At 40.1% G+C, this 19,919-nt stretch overlaps 1 protein-coding gene across 1 annotated transcript in view; it reads left to right on the forward strand.

The window, feature by feature from the left end:
* LOC102917268 (M1-specific T cell receptor alpha chain-like) overlaps window positions 1-19,919 on the forward strand; it is a 775,359-nt gene that overhangs the window by 234,530 nt on the left and 520,910 nt on the right. The window contains exon 3 of the mRNA XM_076544981.1: window positions 9,932-9,938. Within this exon, the coding sequence (XP_076401096.1) occupies window positions 9,932-9,938 (7 nt within the window). The remainder of the gene's footprint in view (window positions 1-9,931; window positions 9,939-19,919) is intronic.

A 19,919-nucleotide genomic window follows, 5' to 3' on the forward strand; every position in this document is an offset into this window, starting at 1 on the left:
CTTCCTGCCTGGCCACTGGCCAATCAGTGTTTTATTTATTGACCAATCAGAGCAATTTGACATACAGACCATCCCACAGCAGAGTATTGTAGTATTGGCATTAGCTTTGAAAGTCTGGTAGAATTCTGCACTAAAACAATCTGGCCCTGGGCTTTTTTGGTTGGGAGACTTTTAATGACTGTTTATATTCTCTTAGGGGTTACTGATCCATTCAAATTGTTTATCTGATGTTGATTTTACTTTGGTAAGTGGTATCTATCAGGAAAATAGTCCATTTCTTTTAGATTTTTCAATTATGTGGAGCACAGGTTTTTGAAGTGTGACCTACTGATTCTTTTGATTTCTCATATCTGTTGTTATTTCCCCCCCTTTATTTATTTCCTTTCTGGTTTTGTTATTTTGGATATTCTCTATCTTTTAGTTAGTTTAGATAAAGGTTTGTCTATCTTGTTGATTTTCTTAAACAACCAACTCTTTGTTTCATTGATTGTTTGTATTGTTCTCTTTGTTTCTATTTTATTGATTTCAGCCCTTAGTTTGATTATATCTTACTATCTTGGGCATGCTTGCTTCATTTTTTGTTCTAGAGCTTTCAGATGTGCTGTTAAGTTGCTAGTGTGAGACCACTCCAATTTCTTTTCTTCTTTTTTTTTAACTTTCTTTTTATTTATTCTTTGTGTCTTTCTCTACTATTGTTCCATTTTGCTGACTTTTTCCATTTTGCTGCTGACTTTCCTCCCCAGCTCCTGGATTCACCTCATCTACTCTTTCAGGTCATTGGTCTTTTATATCAAAAATGTTTCAGAATTACACTGGTGCAATACCAGTACAAATATCATGGGAGCAACCAACCACTTTCCAGTTGAATTTAAATTCCACTTCACAGGGTGAAACCTGTACCTGTCACTATTGTTCGGCTAAGAACCTGTGACTAGACAGGTCATAGCACTAGGGAAGGCCTTACTATTATTGTATCATTACATGAATATAGTATTAAACCAACTCCTAGTGATATCATTAAACTCACAGATTAATGCATGTCTCAGCCCTCATCAGAGAACTTTCTGTTGGCAGTAGATGTCAATTGACACAGAAAGGCACAACTAAGTGGTCAAGGTGCAGAGAATAAGTGACCATGGAATGCTCAGCTGAAAATGGGATATCTTTATCATATTCCTTCCTCTCAAGGTTCAAAAGTCATTGAAGAAGAGGGTGTAGAAAGACTGCTAGAGCCAAGACAGTAGATGAATACAAGGAAATGGCATCCTCTGTGTTAGAGGCCATGGGAGTTGCAGCAGATGGCAACTGGTATTCAGATGCCAACCCAACAGAGGAATGATTCTCTGATGGGGGAGAATCGCACCTAGGCATGGCCTGTGGGACCATGGACTCTGGAAGCTATTGCTCCTGTCTGCAATTTCACTTGTGCAAAAGCAGCTTTGCTGTCTCCCCAATACTTTCACTGTAATGAGTAAACTTATGTGATGTGTATATGTAATCTCATGGTTACATCTCAAACTCATGGGCACATATATCCATGGATGGTCAGAAAGATGATTTCCCATTAAGCTGTATAATTTTGATATACAGAAAATATACTAGGATATGCTTCATAATTAGATCTATTGTCCCTTGAGTACTGTAGTACACTTAAAATCCTGCTTTGTTCCTTTTACTCAGACTAACACAGGAAAATAACAATTTCTCCTCAGTCTAAGACAAACTGCATACACACAATTAGCTCATTTTACCTTGGAATAAGTTCAAACTAGACTAAATACCTCTGTGTATTGATCATAAGTATAAAACTTTGCAGTCGTGCACAAGGTCAGAGTCACAGGTGTCTAACCAAGGTTACTAACACAAAGCAACCTAAAAAATCGTGTCAACCACTTGCTTGCCATATCTACCTGATAAAGATCTATGTCTCAAAGTTTATCTCACTGGGCACTGTGCCACTGGGCCCTGATGGGTCTTACTCCAGAACCCTTGAAACTTTGTGTTGCCATGGTAAATGGCTCTGCCCTTATCACTTACCTAAGGAATGTGCTTTTGACCAATGAGATGTAACTCTTGTAATTGCTTCAAGCCTCCTGAAAAAAAGTGTATTTAAGTTAGATGAACAAGAAGCTAGGGAGAACTGGAACAGAGAATTGAAACAGAGAATTAAAAAAGGATTTAGAACTACAGAACTAAAACTAAAGAATTAGGACTAAGAAATTATAGACAATCACGACAAGAGGATTAGAATTAAAGAAGAATTAAAAAATGATCCTCAGATACTGTGTGAAGTTATTCTAGAAATGTTTCAATCCTAGCTCCTGAGAAGCATTCTCTGAAGATACCCTGGGTAGTGTCTCTGAGGGCTGGACCCCCAGACTAGTAAACCTCTGGACATAGGGCTTTAACACGAATCTTAAAAGGTCTTATGAATAGAAAAAAAAACCAGAGCCAGATATTGGGGTGAAAGCTGAAAGATCAGAGAAACAGAACAAGCCACAGCCAACCTCACCTTGCTAACTCCTCAGCTGATCTTGTTTCCTCATACTGAAAGCCTCTGAGTCCTCACTGGATCTCGGTTGAACTACGTAAAAGCTTCTAGTTCCTGGTCCTCATGCCTTATATACCTTTCTGCTTCCTGCCATCACTCCCTGGGATTAAAGGCATGTGTCCTTCCCAACAAAGACATGAGCTCTCAAGTCCTGGGATTAAAGGTGTGTGCCACCACTGCCTGGGTCTGTTTCTAGTGTGGCCTTGAACTCACAGAGATCCACATGGATCTCTGCCTCTCAAGTGATAGGATTAAGGATGTGTGCCACCACTGTCTCACTGCCTAGCCTCTATTTTTAATCTAGTGGCTAGCTCTTCCTCTGATCCCCAGATAAGTTTTATTTGCTAGAGCACAAATAAAATATCACCACAATAGGGCAGCTGCACATATGAACTCATCAATTATGACAGCATGCACATACCCCATGCAAGCTTAAACCAAATAAAATCCCAACATAGAAAGGGAAGAGGAGAGGTGGGAACAAAGGCCTACCTGTAACCAAGGAGCCACTGACACTTGAAGAAGGAGTGTCAGTTTTAAGTGTAGATGCCCTGCTAAGTTGACCACACTTCAGTGGAAAGCCACACATCGGAGAATAGCACAAATTGGACTCGATGGGTAAAAAAAGAAAAAAAAGGACACAAATCTGGATGGTTGGATGAAAAACAGGGAAGGAGTATGGATCTAGGAGGAGTTCAGGAGGTGAATATGATCAAACACTTTGTAAGAAATTCTCAAAGAACTGATAAAAATTTTCAAAAAGATGAGGCTGGAGAGATGGCTCAGTGGATAAGAGCTCTTCCAGGGGACTGGGTTCAATTCCCAGCACCCACATGGAAGCTCACAACTGTCTGTAACTCCAGTTCTAAGGAACCTGACACCCATGGCAAAACACCAATACACATAAAATAAAATCTCAAAGAATTCTTAATCTTAAACTTACATTGTTCAGTATCTTTGCATTTAGTAGTTGAGTTGCAGTGTTTTGAAAGATTATTACCTTTCTTCATAATGTTTCCTGTGTGTGACTGTCTGTTATGATTTGTGTTGTCTGTTGGTTTAGAAGTCTCTTCCAGTTCTTACTCATCATCCTATTTTTGAATGCTCAACCCCTGTCCTATTCTGAGTGGAGAAACCAAACTGTTACAGCAGCAATATCAAACCATAAAAGACAGAAGTGATAAGAAAGGATTTCTCCTTAACACTGAGCAGTCCACTGCAGTAGTCACTACCCCATCCAGTACTCACAAAACTCATTCAAGGCTTAGCATTGCTGTGGGCTCATCCTGAGGGTAAGCATTCCCATCTGCATTTTGTCTGGCTTATCTTTTGAAAACTATTTCTCGCTTGCCCCTAAAATTCCAACTAGATGTTCTCATGGTTGACACTGTTAGGCTGACTTCTCTATGACGTGTCTTTCTCTGTTTTTGGTTTTTACTTTTAATCTCTCACTTTTCAGGTATCCTTTCCACTTCCTTTGTGGATTTCTGAACACTTTGTTTTTATTTGGAATAAAGCCCTTTTCCCCCTATTCTGGTATTCCTTCATTACCTCACACAAAAGCATCCTCCCTTCAGTCTATGCACTTACCTATAAGTTGTTAGTTCATAGATATCTGAAAGAAAAAATTCTTGGAGGTTTTGTGATATTCCATTGAATTTATAGTAGACTTCTGAGAGAAAGTGAATCTACTAAATCTTCTAATTAGTTATTGTGAGTTAATGTTCCATTTTTTGATCAGTCCTTAACTTTAGTCAGCACTGCTTTGAAATCCTCTAGGAATAGGTTTGAGAGTCTTTGACAAAACAAACAAACAACCAATAGAAAGTACTCAAAACACTTTATCAGATTGGTGTCTGCCCTAATTGTCATCATAGAACCTTCATCCAGTAACTAAAGGAAGCAGATGTACAGCTAAGCACTGGGCCGAGCTCCTGGAGTCCTGTTGAAGAGAGGGAGGATGGATTATATAAGCAAAGGGGAGTGGGGATCAAGATCATGATGGGGAAAACCACAGAGACAGGTGTCCTGAGCTAGTTGGAGCTCGTAGACTCTGGACTGACAGCCAGGGAACCTGCCTGGGACCCAACTACGCCCTCTGAATGTGAGTGACAGTTATGTGGCTTGATCTGTTTGTGGAGCCCCTGTCAGTGGGACCAGGACTTATCCTGGATGCATGAACTGGCTTTGGAACCCACTCCCTATGATGGGATACCTTGCTCAGCTTTGATGCAGGGGTAAGGGGCTTGGTCCTGCCTCAACTTGGTATGCCAGACTTTGTTGACCCCCGGAGGGAGGCCTTGCCCTCTCTGAGAAGTGAAGGGAGAAGTAGCAGGGGGAGGAGAAGGGGAAGGAGAGGGAGCTGTGGTTGGTATGCAAAATGAAAAAAAAAAAACTTCAAAAAAGAACTTCAAACAGAATATGTAAAAATACCTATTGGATAAAAGAGAAAGAATTTGAAATATTTGAAAATAGAAAAATTGTTTTAGCAGACTCTGAAAAAGAGTGAGTGTGGCTTACTAATAGACACATGGAAAGGCACTCTACATCAGGGGTCAAGAATATATGATTCAAGTCAAATCCAGCCATTTTTCTATTATGTTGACTTTCTGTAAAATGATGACGGTATCAAGTACTGGGAAGAAGGTCAAACAATTATCCAATATAAAGAATACATAGGGCCACGTTCCTGTCTGTATGACTCAGCTTTAATAAGAGCAGAAGGACAATCTAAGAAGAAATGCAGCCTGTGGGCCCACTGTGTGCTGAGAAAAGATCTCACATCAGGTATGGTACATATGTCACATTGCAGAAGCATCATTCTTCCCAGGTGTGTCCAGTAGTCTAAGCAAGACTTTAGATTCCCCAAGTCACACCTCAGTGTGGGATAAAGTGTGCTGTAGCTACCCTCAACATGAACTAATTTTTTCTTTGTTTTTTTTAAGAAATTGTTTATTCATTCTACATACCAGCCATAGATTCCCTCTCCTCCCTCCTCTGCTTCTTCTCCCAGTCTCCTCCCACCCCAGCCTACTCCCCATCCCCTCCTCCTAAAAGGTAAGGCCTCCCATGGGGAGTCAGCAAAGCCCAGCACATTCAGCTGAGGCAGGTCTAAGGCCCTCCCTCTGCATCAAGGCTGTGCAAGTTGTACCACCGTAGGCAATGGGCTCCAAAAAGCCAGTTCATGCACCAGAAATAGATCCTATTCTCAATGTCAGGGGTCCCTCAAACAGACCAAGCTACACAACTGTCTCACCCATGCAGAGGGCCCAGTCCAGTCCTATGCAGGCTTCACAGCTGTCAGTCCAAAGTTCATGAGGTGCCAGAAGAAGACTCATCAGTACAGGGTTTCTACACAGAAACCTTTAGGGAGCTCAGGAAACCTCCACATTTGGCCACAGAGGGGCAGAGCTGCATCAGAGGAGATGAAGTGTCTTTCTTCTAAGTACTCATCAATGAGCCAGAGATGAGTACAGAGTCTGTACTCATCAGGTTGCATTTATATATTTATTTGCACATATATATATAATTATAATTTTTAAAAGAGTTTATGAATTTGGGGAGTGAAAAATGGCAGGAATACAGTAGAGATAGGAGGAAGGAGAGCAAAGAGGTAAGTTATATAAATACATTTTAATTCTTAAAACTGAATAAGACAAATTATCTCCTAACTTGCTTAAATATATTTAGAGAACAACAAATACATATATCTATCTAGCATTTTCCTATATTATACCTGTTTATCCTGGACCCATAGTGTGGACAAATAGGAATTTGCAAGTGAACACTATGAAGACACATGCTATGCTTCAAGGCTGGGGCCACATCACCTTCTCTAATGTATATTTCTAAGGCTGTCACCCACACTTGGTCTGATCTCCAGCCACATTGATATAACCTATGCCTGTAAATATGTAGGTGTTCTTTCCACTAGAAAATCTACTCATGGTTTGAAGCCAGCTCAATCTTCTCATCCATCAGGATCTTCTCTGACTGGATCAGGAAGCAGTGTCCACACCCTTCCTTTATCATCCTGTCTAGACACTCGGGTGTCTTTGATAGGCTTCAGTTTTCTGTTCTTGAGTGATGAGACTAGGTTGAAGATTGGAACTGTGCCTGTCGAGAAAGACACCCGAGCACTCCCATACAGTAGGCACTCAGCAAATACAAAGCACTTCTTCCTCATCTTCAACTAAACTTGCTTCTATCTTCAGAGTACCTTTACTTTTTTCTTTTTTTTCTAGTTTTCATATATGAAAACAAATATATGATATTTTTCTTTATGTGTCTATTTTGATTAATATCATAGCCTTCAGGTCTATCCATTTTCCTATAAATGACAAGATTTCATTCTTCCACATGGCTGAACATACTCTCCTGTTTCATATGCAATATCTTCATTTGTCTGTTGACAGGTGGTACCAGGCTATTTCGACAGCTTAGCTATGATGGTTTTGCTGTGGAACCAGTGTGTAATGGTTCATTATATGCAAGCATATGGAGGTATATCTCTAGCTTGATGACTTCAGTTAGTTGGATAAATACCCACAAGTAGAATAGCTGAATCACTGGCAATCCTTCCATTCTTTGTTTTTAATCTTTCTTTAGAAACCCTTTATTTAAACTTTCTTATAAAATATATTTTGATCATATTTCAACTCCCCAGCTCCTCTCCCACCCCCCACCTACCCAACTTCATGATTTCTCTTTCTTCCACCCTCTCCAATAAAAAACAAAAGCAAAAGGCACAAAACCTAATAAGAAGAAAATATCAAAACAAAACAAAATGAAGCAAAGAGCCCATTTTGTGTGGAGTTCAGGGCCTGGGACCTGCCATGGAATGTGGTTTGATATACCTCGTGACCCTCCATTGGGGAAAACTGATTTTCCCTTTCCTAGCAGGTATCAACTAAAATAGCTTTTTTTGTTGGGGATGAGAACACATATTCACTCCCCCTTCTCAGTGCTTGGATTTTTCTCTTTTGAACCTTTGCAGGTTTTGTGTATTCTGCCACAGTCTCTGTGAGTTTATATATGCCCCAGTCTTGTTGTGTCTGTAAGACACTGTTCCTTGGAGTCATTCACCACCTCTGGCTCTTACAATTTTTCCAGCCCTCTTCTAAATAGATCCCTGAACTTTGAAGGGAGTACGTTGATGAAGACATCCCATTTGTGGCTGAATGTCCCAAAGTCTCTTACTCTATGCACACTGTCCAGTGGGTGTCTATGTTAATTCCTGTCTACTGCAAGAAGAACTGTCTTTGATGAGGCTTGAACACAACATTGATCCATGAATAAAGCATGTCTATACTGCTATTCTTGGTGGCTATAGCTACAGCATGTTACTATCATTGTGTAATGAATGGTTCCTTATAAGAAAGGAATTTCTAATTTTCAATGACTGTATTTTCAGTGACACTAAAGTTGAAAAAAATGGGGATGTGCTTCCTAGTTCAGAAATAGATTTAGTCAACGTGTTTGTGAAGGGTGGAGCCTGTTGAAAGAACTGAGGTGTCTGTGAAGTTGGAGTAAGTGTTCGGTGGGGAGATAAAAGGACACCTGAATTCTCACCGAGCTTCAGCTCTAAGAGGAATGGACAAGATTCTGAAAGCATCATTTTTAGTCCTAGCCCTTTACCTAGCCTGTGAGTCATAGAAGAGATAACCCACGATACGGGATTAATGTGGAGGCAGAAGGGAACTGGGGCACCAGACAAAATCATAAATGTGGAAACCACAAGAAGGTAATACATATCTTGGAATCTAATTGCATTTGTTATTTCTCTACTCAGGGGTGAGTGGCCAGCAGCAGGACAGACGTGACCAGCAGCAGGTGAGACAAAGTCCCCAATCTCTGACAGTCTGGGAAGGAGGGACTTCAGTTCTGAACTGCACTTATGAGGACAGCACATTTGACTACTTCCCATGGTACCGGCAGTTCCCTGGTAAAGGCCTTGAATTCCTGATAGCCATAAATTTAGTGTCAAATAAAAAGGAAGATGGAAAATTCACAGTCTTCTTCAGTAAAAGCACGAAAGAGCTCTCCTTACACATCACAGATTCTCAGCCTGGAGACTCAGCCACCTACTTCTGTGCAGCAAGTACACAGTGATCTCCAGGCACCTGCAGCCCATACCCAAACCTGCAGCTGAGGTTCTAGCAAAACCCTGCTGTGGAGCTGAGCCTGGCAGAGGTGCAGAGGGGTTTTCATTTGCAGGAGCAGGTGACAGGTGTCACAGTGAATATGAGGATTAGACTCATTCAGGCCAGAGACTGAGCTAGGTGAAGTCATGACTTACTTTTGTCCAGTCTCCCTTTGCTCCCCAGGCATCACTGGAGTTTTAGATCTATTTCCTAAACTAGCTTAGTTGAATTGTTTTCCTTAGTGGTTATGCAAATAGTTCTCTGTGTGGTTGGTTTGTACCAAATGGGAATTATAACATCACCATTTCCCTACACTCTTGTCAACAGTGTTGTTAATGTGTGGTTATTACAGCCCAATGTCAGTCACTTTGACTGTAGCTTCTGTGATAGAAATCACATAGAATTGTCTTTTACCTTAATATTCTCTGATGACAAGGGAAGTGGTGATTTGCATGACCACCGACCACTTCTACTTCCTCTTGTTTTGAATCTTCTATCCCTGTCTACATTCAGAAAATTCAAGTATGAAAACCAGAAGGCACTCAAGGGATGCAGGTGTGTATACAATAGATAAATGACATCAGTGAGGAAGGAATGAAATTTACTCATATAACAAAAATATATAACTTTCATCAAAGAAGTAGTTTCACGTGTGGTTTTCGTAGATGAATCAAAACGTATAATGTTGAGTATAAAAAGCAAATGTCAGAATGAGACATACTTCATGACATACTTACAAGAAATCTCAAAAATTCAAATGAAATATTGTATATTGATATTTTCAAATTATTTCAGTATTATTGTTTTTGTTGTTGATCGTGTGTGTGTGTGTGTGTGTGTGTGTGTGTGTGTGTGTGTGTGTGTGTACATGACACAGAGCACCTGTGGAGGACAAAGGACAGCTTTATAAAGTCAGTTCTCCCCTTTCTCCATTACCAGAGTTCAATCCTAGGAACCAGGCTTCCAGGGTAAGTGCTTTACACACTGACCCACCTCACCAGGTTTATATATTGTTTTCTAATGTGTACCTACAAGAAATATTACAAGTGCCCTGTATAGAAACTTCTCAATCATGATTTCTCTTTGGACACAAAAAAGAAAGGATTTATTTCTTTATATATAGGAAGGAAGGAAGGAAGGAAGGAAGGAAGGAAGGAAGGAAGGAAGGAAGAAAGGAAGGAAGGAAGGTAGATTATTGATCATCTTTGGGCTACAAACTACTCAGGACAGTTTCAAGGTGGCTGGTTGAGATGATCCAGCCTCACAGACTACTCTAGCCAGGAGTTGAGACAAGCCCTGTGTAGCATGAATCTTAAAAGTTCTTATTAATAAAATCAAACCTGAGCCAGGTATTGGGGTGAACTGGACGATCAGAGAACCAGAACAAGCCACAGCTACCTCACCTCACCAGATCCTCAGCTGGTCTTGCTTCCTCAAACTGGAAGCCTCCGTGTCCTCATATCCGAATGGCTCTCAACTGAACTGTGCAGCTCAAATACTAAAAGCTTGACCAGCCAAATGCTTAACCAGCCAAATGCTTCTAGTTTCTGGTCTTCATGCCTTATATATCTTTCTGCTTTCTACCATCACTCCGTGGGATTAAACGCTCACTTTCTGGGATTAAAGGTGTGTGCTACCACTGCCTATTCTAAGTATTTAGTGGCTTTTCTGTTCTCTGACCCCAGATAGGTTTATTATGGTACACAATATTTTGGGGAACACAATATCACCCAGCCCTGCACTTTCCCATTATACAGGGACTGAACTATATAGCTAGCTCTCCCAAGACTTGACAATTATCCCAATTTTTTTCAGGGTCCCTTAAGATGCCATTCCCCCCAGACAATAGGAAGTAACTTTAAGAACATGATACCCATATTCTCAATAGACAGGGTGGGTGGTTTTTAGTCTTTCAGTGAGTTATGGATATTTGCCATCATTTAGGGTATTTGGTTACAAGTTTTTATTGGTAATGATCAGGAAAAAAAGCTGAACAAAGGAGATTAGATTAAGGGATCTCATTCTAAAAAGAAAAAGGGAGATATAGAAATAAGATAAAAAGGTAGATTATTGAATCTACTTTTAAAAAGCAACTACTAGTTTTAAATATTTTACATTGGCTTGGATTTTTGTATATTAATACAAATTTGAGGTTATTTTTGATATATATAAAATATATATGTAATATGTATGTGTGTTATAGAAATGATAGGATGAAAAGGTAGATTATTGAATCTACTTTTAAACCAAAACAGCAACTACTAGTTTTAAATATTTTACATTGATTTTTTTGTATATTGATACAAATTTAAGGTTATGTTGGTTAGAAGATACTGTAAATACATTTCTACTCTTATTCAAGGTATTGTACCTATACAGCTCATCTAACAATTGAATGTAAATTTCTGGCCCTTGAAAGTTACTATTAAAAACTACTATAATAAATAATAAAGAATAAAGAAAGACAGGTTAGTAGTCACCTATTACAATCAAACTTGTAGTCTTGTTAGGTATGTTTTCAAGGTCAAACAGATATAATTTAGATAGGCAAGTGGTCTTTGAACACTTCAGAAATCTACAGAATATGGCATTTAAGATGTTTTAATAACATAAGGTTTTCTTTTCTTATGACAATGAGACATGTCTGCTCCTGGAAGCACCAATCTATTTCAGAGAACATGATGGACATCGAAGAAACTCCATATGGAGTTTATTTTCTTTGTGGCAAAAGTTATCCACTGGGCAGGAAACTGCCCTTTCCTCAACTGCTGACAGTATGCTGTCCAAATGAGACAAGTAGGACAGAAAGGAAAGTGACTGACAAACTTTGCCAGGACAAGGTGGGACTGCCCTTCAAAAATCCTGCTTCACAGATAAGTCTGTCAGATATTCTAGGTCTATAGGCCAAAGATGGATGCCCCAGCATTATATAGGAACCTTAGGTAACTGTCCAGACAGCCAGCAGTTTCTGTCATTTCTTATTTTTGGAAGTTGTTTATTCTGCAGTTCCTGTTTACTCAGGTAATATTATATCCTTCTCAGGAGTTGAAGACTTTGTAGTTATACTTTTCATTTTTAACAAATTCAGAAAAGAAACTCATAAAAGAGGTGTAAAGTGTATAAGGTTGAGAGATAGTTTGGGGTTAGTAATGCAAATTAGTATAGAAAGTAAATTAGGTACAACACTTTAGACTCACCAAGATAGGATAGATAATGGAATATTTCCTCTGAATTTGTCAAATGATAATGAACTAGACATTGTTAATGTAATTATTGCCTGTATATACTTGTATATAGTTATTGCACTTATTGTATATAGTTTTTCTATGTTAGTTAAAACCTTTGATTTGTTTAGACAAAAAGGGGAAAATGTTATATGATATTTTGTTTGTGTTCTGACAAATAAAGCTTACCTGGAATCAGAAGGCAGAGATTTTGGACTTTGGGAATTAACATAAATTCTGCTTCAGCATATAGTCAAGGTCCTTCAGTGTCTGAAAAGAAAAGTAATCATTTCGGACAATGTTCACATATTCAGTTTTGTGGATGAAAGATCATTCACAGAGGGTTTTTTTTTCCATGAGAACTATAATAGCTGCGGGATATCGTCAAGCACGGGCATGTTCCCATGGCAATGGATAACATCACTGAACATCTGGACACAGATGCTCCTTACTCCCTCACTCTCATGCTTCTCCTTCCCCAGACTTCTGCTAAGACTCCCACAGTTTTGTCATCACAGTCAGCTTTTGGGCCACTGGCTCTCCAGGACACAACTAGAGACTTCAGCCTCAAAAGCCTGCTCTGATGTCAGTTGTCTGAGCCAATCTTTGGCTGTTGTGAAGTGCCAGTGGTTTGATGTGAAGTGACAGGGGTGAGAAGGAAAGACGGTGTGGGAAAGATTTCTGGTTTGTCTCTGCTGGGAATCCAGGATTGGTGATCAGATTTCACCTTCAAACAAACTTGAGTCAGAACAGTTGAAACTTGAGTAAATATGAGCAACACTTGGATATTTCATATTTAGTTTCAGGAATGCCTCTCAGACGTTATCACAGATTAATTTAATAAACTTTTGCTAAGCCTCCTTTATTGTTTATCTTTGCTCTTTTTTTTCAAGATTTTACTTTTAGTTGTTTATTTGTGTTTGTGCATGTGTGTTTGTGTGTATGCACATGAGTGTGTGTGTGTTTCTATATGTGTGTGCACGTATGTGTTGGAGAGTGATTTATGGTGCTTTTTTTGAGACAAGAAGAGTGTGTCAGATCCCTTAGAGTGGGAATAATTGAAATGATCCATGCAAGATGGTTATTGACAACCATGCTAATTAAGTCAATTAAAATTTTTAAGTCCTTTTTACTGATATTCAGACAAAGAGTAGGCTCATGCCTCTGAAAGTCTCTTAGTGAACAAGTTCAGGGGTACAGATATTTTAAAGGCAAAAAACACACAGACCATAATTTCCATCAAAGTTAGATGAAAGTAACATCAAAGTACCCTTGAACTGTTCATTTCTGACAGAGCACAGTAATTATTTTAGACATAACGTGCCAATTATTTTTGACATATCTTTTCTAGTTATTTTAGTTTACTTAATTATTTTGGTTAATATATCTGGACTGTGGTCAAGACCATGGAAATCTCAAATGTGTTGCCAAGGCAGGCTTGAGCATTGTGGGAGGGAAGAAGAGGTGTGAGAACTGTCTAAGTAAACATGAACTGAAGCCAGAATAGAATGACCTTACCTTAGACATTTCAGTAGTAAGCAGTGGCTGGGTGGCCAGCAAACTGAAACCTGAACCCTATCCTCATGATGACGCACCAAATGCCTTTAATCAGCAATCTATCTCTCTGACCTTTTAAGCTTTATTCTTTACCAGACTGTATTGCTAGCCAATTCAATCACATAAAAAGGAAAAAGAATGTTTTTGGACCAATTTCCCAGCCCAATAAAACTTGATATACCCCCAAAACCACACTTTAGAGGCTGTGGGAGAGCCTGCACCTGTTCTGTCAAAAGCATAGAACACAGCCCTGGCATCGAGAGCTCCCCAGAATCTCCCATGGTCTCTTGCTTAGCTACAGAGACTGGGTAACAGGACATGGGCCACCTGCCAGCCCTTGGCAGTCAAATTGCCAGAGAAGTAGACTTCAAATATCAGAAACTAGTTCCAGAAACACTCATTAATCTTTTATTTAAACTTTTAATAAAAAGCTTGAATTTCAAAGATCTTGTTTATGCTTTCTTTCCTGATTTCCTTTTTTATTTTTATTAATTAATTAATTAGTTAATTAATTCATATTTCAAGTCATGATCTCTCTGTGTGTAGCCATGAATGTTCTAGAACTCACTCTGTAGATCAAACTGGCCTTGAAGTCACTGAGATTCACCTGCCTCTGCCTTCCAATTGCTGGGATTAAAGGCACGTGCCACCACCATCTGGCTGAATCTATGCATTGAAATGATGAGAATAAATGAAAGATTAATAGCTCATTCTTTTTTAACACATTATTTTTATTGTATGTGCACTGGTGTTTTGCCTGCATGTGTGTCTGTGTGACTGTGTTGGGTCCCCTAGAACTAGAGTTAGAGATAGTTGTGAGCTGCCATGTGGGTGCTGGGAATTGAACCAGCATCCTCTGGAAGAGCAGTCAGTGCTCTCAACCACTGAGCCATCTCTCCAGCCCCCCAATAGCTCATTCTAAATGACTATACAATGGTACACAAAAATTCAATCACCAATTAATGTGCCACTAACATGACCCAAAACACTTTCAGGTTATATGTACCATGTACTGTGGAGACAAATAGGCTTGCCTCATGAAGATACCTGGCAAGTTTATTCTGAGAATATTTTGCAATTAAAAGTAGAAGGAGAATTTAACAAGTGAGATTGAACAGTTGAGGGCAAAGTTATTATTGTTGTTGTTGTTGTTTTTGTGTATATATATATTTACCTGGGTACATTTGTGGAGGCCAGAGCCTATGTTGGGTATCTTCCTATATTGTTTTTCATCTACACTATTTGGAAGACAGGATCTTTCATGGAGCCTGGAGCTTGCCTATTAGACTAGATTAAGATGCTTTCCAGAGCTAGGACTACAGGGACACCCCACGGCATCTAGATTCTTCAGTGGCTGCTGGAGATCCACATGTAGGTCCTCAGGATGCACAAACAATAGATGGAGAGAAGTAAACATATGACAATGGTCTGGAAGTGCGTTAAAGATTGGACATGGCTCATGATGAATCTGACTTTGGGTTGCCCAAACTATCCCACTGAATAAGAACCATGTGTGCACCCTCAGCAGGGACGGGTTTTCCCATTCTCCATTTTAAATGCTGCCTCTTTTAACAACCAAGAAAGACAGGAAGCAAGTAAAAGTCTGTGGTGAGCTACACTTTTGTTCTCTCTACGTGGAACTTGTGGCCTATGATCATTCAAAACCTATTTCCTGCTTGAGTAAGAAACACAGGTGGTACACGTGCACACTGCCAGACACTTAAGACATTGAACACTGAGCTGAGGCAAAGCAGATACACTGGTGTAGAGGGACATGTGTTATGTGCCTCCCCACAGCCTGTTCTGTGAGTTGGTGGCCTTGACCTCCTCTGTATGGATGTTTCACATATATCTAAGGCTATATTAAGCAAGATGCCTTGTTCCAGGCATATATGGCAAATCACATGGATCTGAGGGGGAATAGCAATTGGAGAAAAGCAAGCAGAATGTGTCTTCAGTTAGGTTTACCTTTGGTGTTAAGATAATCTAATTCCTACACTGTTTTATTCACATCACACATTCAGCTGTGTTTTTTTGATTGTTCTACAGGATCCAGAAAGTGACTCAGGTCCAACCAGCACAAGTGGGAAGAAAGGGGAAGAAGTCACCCTAGTCTGTTCACATGAGACATAGCAGAACTTATACCATCTTTCCTGGCATAAGTTTCTGAGTAGAGAGATGATTTTCCTCATTCATCAGTTTTCTTCATCTTGCAGGATAAAGGAGTGAGCAGCCACTATTCCGTTGTCTTCCAGAAGTCAGCCAAGTCCATCAGCCTGTCATTTCAGCCTCACAGCTGGAACATTCAATGAATTATTTATGTGCTCTCTGGAAACCGGCTCACGGTGTTTGAAATGACAGTGCAAGCTGAATAAATGTGGGGGCTCCTTAAGCACAGCCCCTCTGAGGCAGCCCAGCTGAGAAGCACACCTGCACGTCCCAGACAAGGAGGTCCCAACCACGGCGGCTTCATCTGCGGTTTGCATCAGAAGCGTGTTTCTAAGTAAAACACCCTTCTATAAGATTTGGAAATGGTTATTGTGAGCATCTTATAATAATACATTGTCTTGAATATATGTTAGTAAAAATTAGATGAGAGAGAACATATATAGTATCTCCTACAGCTTCGTAGCTTACATCGTAGTAATTTAAATTGCTCGTTTCCCTTTAAGGTGGTCACAGTGCATACCTACATATCTGAAATAAAAAAGAAAATAATTTCCTTGTGAACGTTGTCATTATGAATGAAGTAGTCAGAGATTAATATAAGGAATTCAACCATAAAATTGCTGGAAATGACTGGAAAGTGCCTGAAAATCTTTGGTTTTGCATCTGGCACTGAGCCTGGGGTCCTGAAGGTCACCTAGACCAGCAGTTGGGAGGGACAGTCACATGAGGGCAGCACCTGGGTTACTGAGACGTGTGAAAGTACAGTGAGACTAACAAGGCGATTGGAATCTAGAGGGACAAACCTCCTTTGCCTCCTCAATCTCTCTTGTTTGGAGGAACTTCAGAAGAAGCCATGTAATTTGGCAACACGCTACACACAGAACTGACAGCGTATGAGCTGTCCAAGCCTGAGCCATTCCTACTGAGGGTAAAGCTGAGAGAACTGCCTGGAACTCAGATCTGCAGAGTCATGTAAAACATAAATGCTGTGTCACTCCTGTCTTCCGAGTCTTCTATACTTCCTTCTTTCATGCCCAACCCTGAAACAGAGCCACACAGCGAAGGGAATTCTGGGAAATCTATTTCTAGGCAGTTTAAGTTGAGGCTCTAAAGCCACCACAAGACTTCTGGGTAAGAACGTAGATTAGAAGATGTGTTTGTGTGACCAGCTGAAAAAGATTTAAGACAGAAACACAATAGATCATATTCACATAAGACAAAGAGAAAAAACAAACAAACAGATACCAGCTAAAATGGGAATTAGAAACAGCTAAATGTCCAAGCAGCAGTGAGTAGTAGTCACTAAAGTTGCCACATGCTGGAGCTAAAGAGAAAGAAAATCCAGGCTTTAGTCATGCAGCCAGAGGCTAGATTGGGCATGCGCAGAGACCAAGCAGCCACAGAGCAGGCACTGGAGAAAGAAGCACAAATGTGTTATAAGAACCCGAAGCTGAGACTGGTAAACACTTGCTAGAGAAGGCCTTGTCCCCTCCACTGCCTGGAAGAGGAGCACAGTATCACAAAACCCGCTTTGTGGAAACTGACACCGGACCCTGGAGGCTCAACAAAGGTGAACTCAGCACAGCCCCTGTAAGTCAGTGGTGGAGTGCTTGCTCCATAAGCTGACACTCTAGGTTCAATGCCCAGAACTGCAATAAAAAAAGATGACCAACGGTAAACTCAGTTGGCCAGGCTTTCCACACACTTTAGGAACATTGGCCAGAGAAAGGTTTGTGTGCCGAGTCCCCCAAACCCCAGAGACAAGTTGCGACTTGCTGGTAGAAGACCTCACGTCTGGAAATTCTAGCAAAAGAGGTCTTGGTCACAGAAACCCTCATCTGGGAGGACACACTGACAAAACTGGTTCAGATTAATGAGACCAGCCGCCTTCTGACCATTTATGAAGACTGAGAGGGAAACCTCATCATCCAGATGAGATCGGAACTCTTGACTGTGTGCATGATGTCTTCAACTTCATGTTATTACTTACTTTAATTTTCTTAATTTTTATTTATTCATCATTATGTATGTGTGTGCATCTGTAAGGAAATTTGATTATATTCCCCCACTGTCTTCTCTTGTCCCCTCTTCTTCCTCACAATTTCCATTCCTACTTCCATGTCCTTTAGTATGCACCCTCCTGGATTTAACTAGAGTCATTTTCATTAGCACAGGAGGGAGGTTAATGACTGGTGCAAGGCAGCTGACTAGTGGCTACACCTCACAAGAGTGCCCTGCCTCTTGCAGGCAACCATTAGCTTTCCTTACAGTTCCTCATGAAGTGATGGAATCTCCTCAGTCCTCCCATCAATAATGGACTGTTGATGAGCCCAGAAGTGTGCATATTACTGTAGGTAAACAGCCACTACTGCTGTGAGTTCAAGTGTTCAACAGCCACACCACATCCAAAAGACACATGTTTAATTTTTATTATTATTATTTGCAGTTTTATGCTTTGGTAGGTTATTGTGCTTTAATTTAATCTTGCTGTCGGTAGATTTATGACTGTCCTTTACCTTCCCAATAGTCTCTCTAGTGTGCATAATAATGATTCACATGCTTCCTTTCTCATTTTCATTTTAGTACTTCTGTTCCTCTTTCCCTTTCATTACTCAGTTTGCTCTTGAAACATTAGCTCAAAGAAAACACATTTCTTCCAAACAACGCCTTAGTGCAACTGTCACTGAAATCTGCTGGTGATACATGTAAAGTGCACCAGTGTCATCTACTAGAAGTCACCACTGGGCAGTCAGTCAGTCAAGTCACTATGTCTGGTAATGCAGGCATTTTTCTAAATTACCATGAGGTACATAAACCAAGTGAAGCCAACTCATTAGGAGAACTCACCTGACATAAAACATCAGGGAAAAATAAAAGTTCAAAGACACATCCTTTACCTCAGATGCACAACGCACATGGATAAACACTGATATACAAGACAAGCACACACTAGGACACCCCTGCAAGGTCACAACTCCTCAGTAGTGGACACCAAAGATAAGGAGACAGCTGAAATGCCAGGAAATGTTTTCAGGACCCCCCCCACCTTGAAAAAGGGTTGAATGAAAATAGTTAGAACTCAAATAAGCAGATGAACAAAGCAAGAAAATTACATCAGGACATGGGCAAGAAAGTTACAGAGTACATGATATGGTCAGTAACTTGGAGGGGAAATTCAAAGACATGAAGAAAAACTCAGCAAGAAAACTGAGACTCTGAAAATGAACCAAATACAATGCTGGCAATAGAGAAATCAGTCAATCAAATAAAATACGTTGGGAAGCATTATTAACAGACAAGACCAGGCAGAGTGGATTTCAAATGTGTAAAATAATATAATCAGAAACATGGGAAGAAAGAAAACTAATGAACATATCCCAAGTTTCCAAGAACTCTGGGACACATTAAAGAGATAAAACTTAGGAATCTATGGGACAGACAAGAGAGCTGAGATAAGTCTGAAAACAATTTACTCAATTAACGTGTAGCAGAAACTTCTCCAAAGCTAAAGAAAGAACTACAGATCCAATCTAAAAAGCATTAAGAACCAACCCCAGGCATATATGACCAGGCAAACCCTGGCTAAGTCTCAGAAACACAATGCCCACAAGGCCTTCATCTTCTGTTTAGAGAGACACACGTACTCAAAAGGAAGCCACTTGGGGGAGCGGGAGTTGAGGGGACTGAGCTTTGGACATGGAGGATTTCAACTATGTAGTGTACCACCTCTCCCTGGGGAAACTGAAGGATTTCAGCCCTGCACCACCTCTCTCTGATAGAGCTGGGAAACAGAAGGATCCTTATAGGTTTCTGTGGCAATTTCAGACACAATGAGGTGAGGCTTGTTCCTGATGTATGCCTTCCCAGCCCCTGTCACCATTTATACTAGCATGCCATTTTCTTCCAGAAAACTCAATTCTGAAAAACTTCATGAGCACTTAATAAAGAGTAAGCCTTTGCCTCCAAATCCCCACCACACACCCACAGCTGTGGTTTCCCAGAATTTCTCTAACTTGTTTTCTCGTGTCTTCCTAAGCTTCTGGGAGGTAATGCACACACTTTCTCCTTAAAGCTTGTGTGGATTATTATGTGGATTTACTTGTAAATTAATTGGGGGGATGTTGATTAAGAACTGAGGAATAACTAAGATCTGAGTTTTGTTTAAAATTTTATTTATTATAAACACTAAATGACACAAAACATCACATGCGTCCCTAATCAGTAATGATCTGAGACTTCCATGACTCACTGTGATGTCAGGAATCCCTCCCAAAC

The sequence above is a fragment of the Peromyscus maniculatus genome, chromosome 9 (genome assembly GCF_049852395.1).
Source record: "Peromyscus maniculatus bairdii isolate BWxNUB_F1_BW_parent chromosome 9, HU_Pman_BW_mat_3.1, whole genome shotgun sequence".
Classification (NCBI taxonomy): domain Eukaryota; kingdom Metazoa; phylum Chordata; class Mammalia; order Rodentia; family Cricetidae; genus Peromyscus; species Peromyscus maniculatus.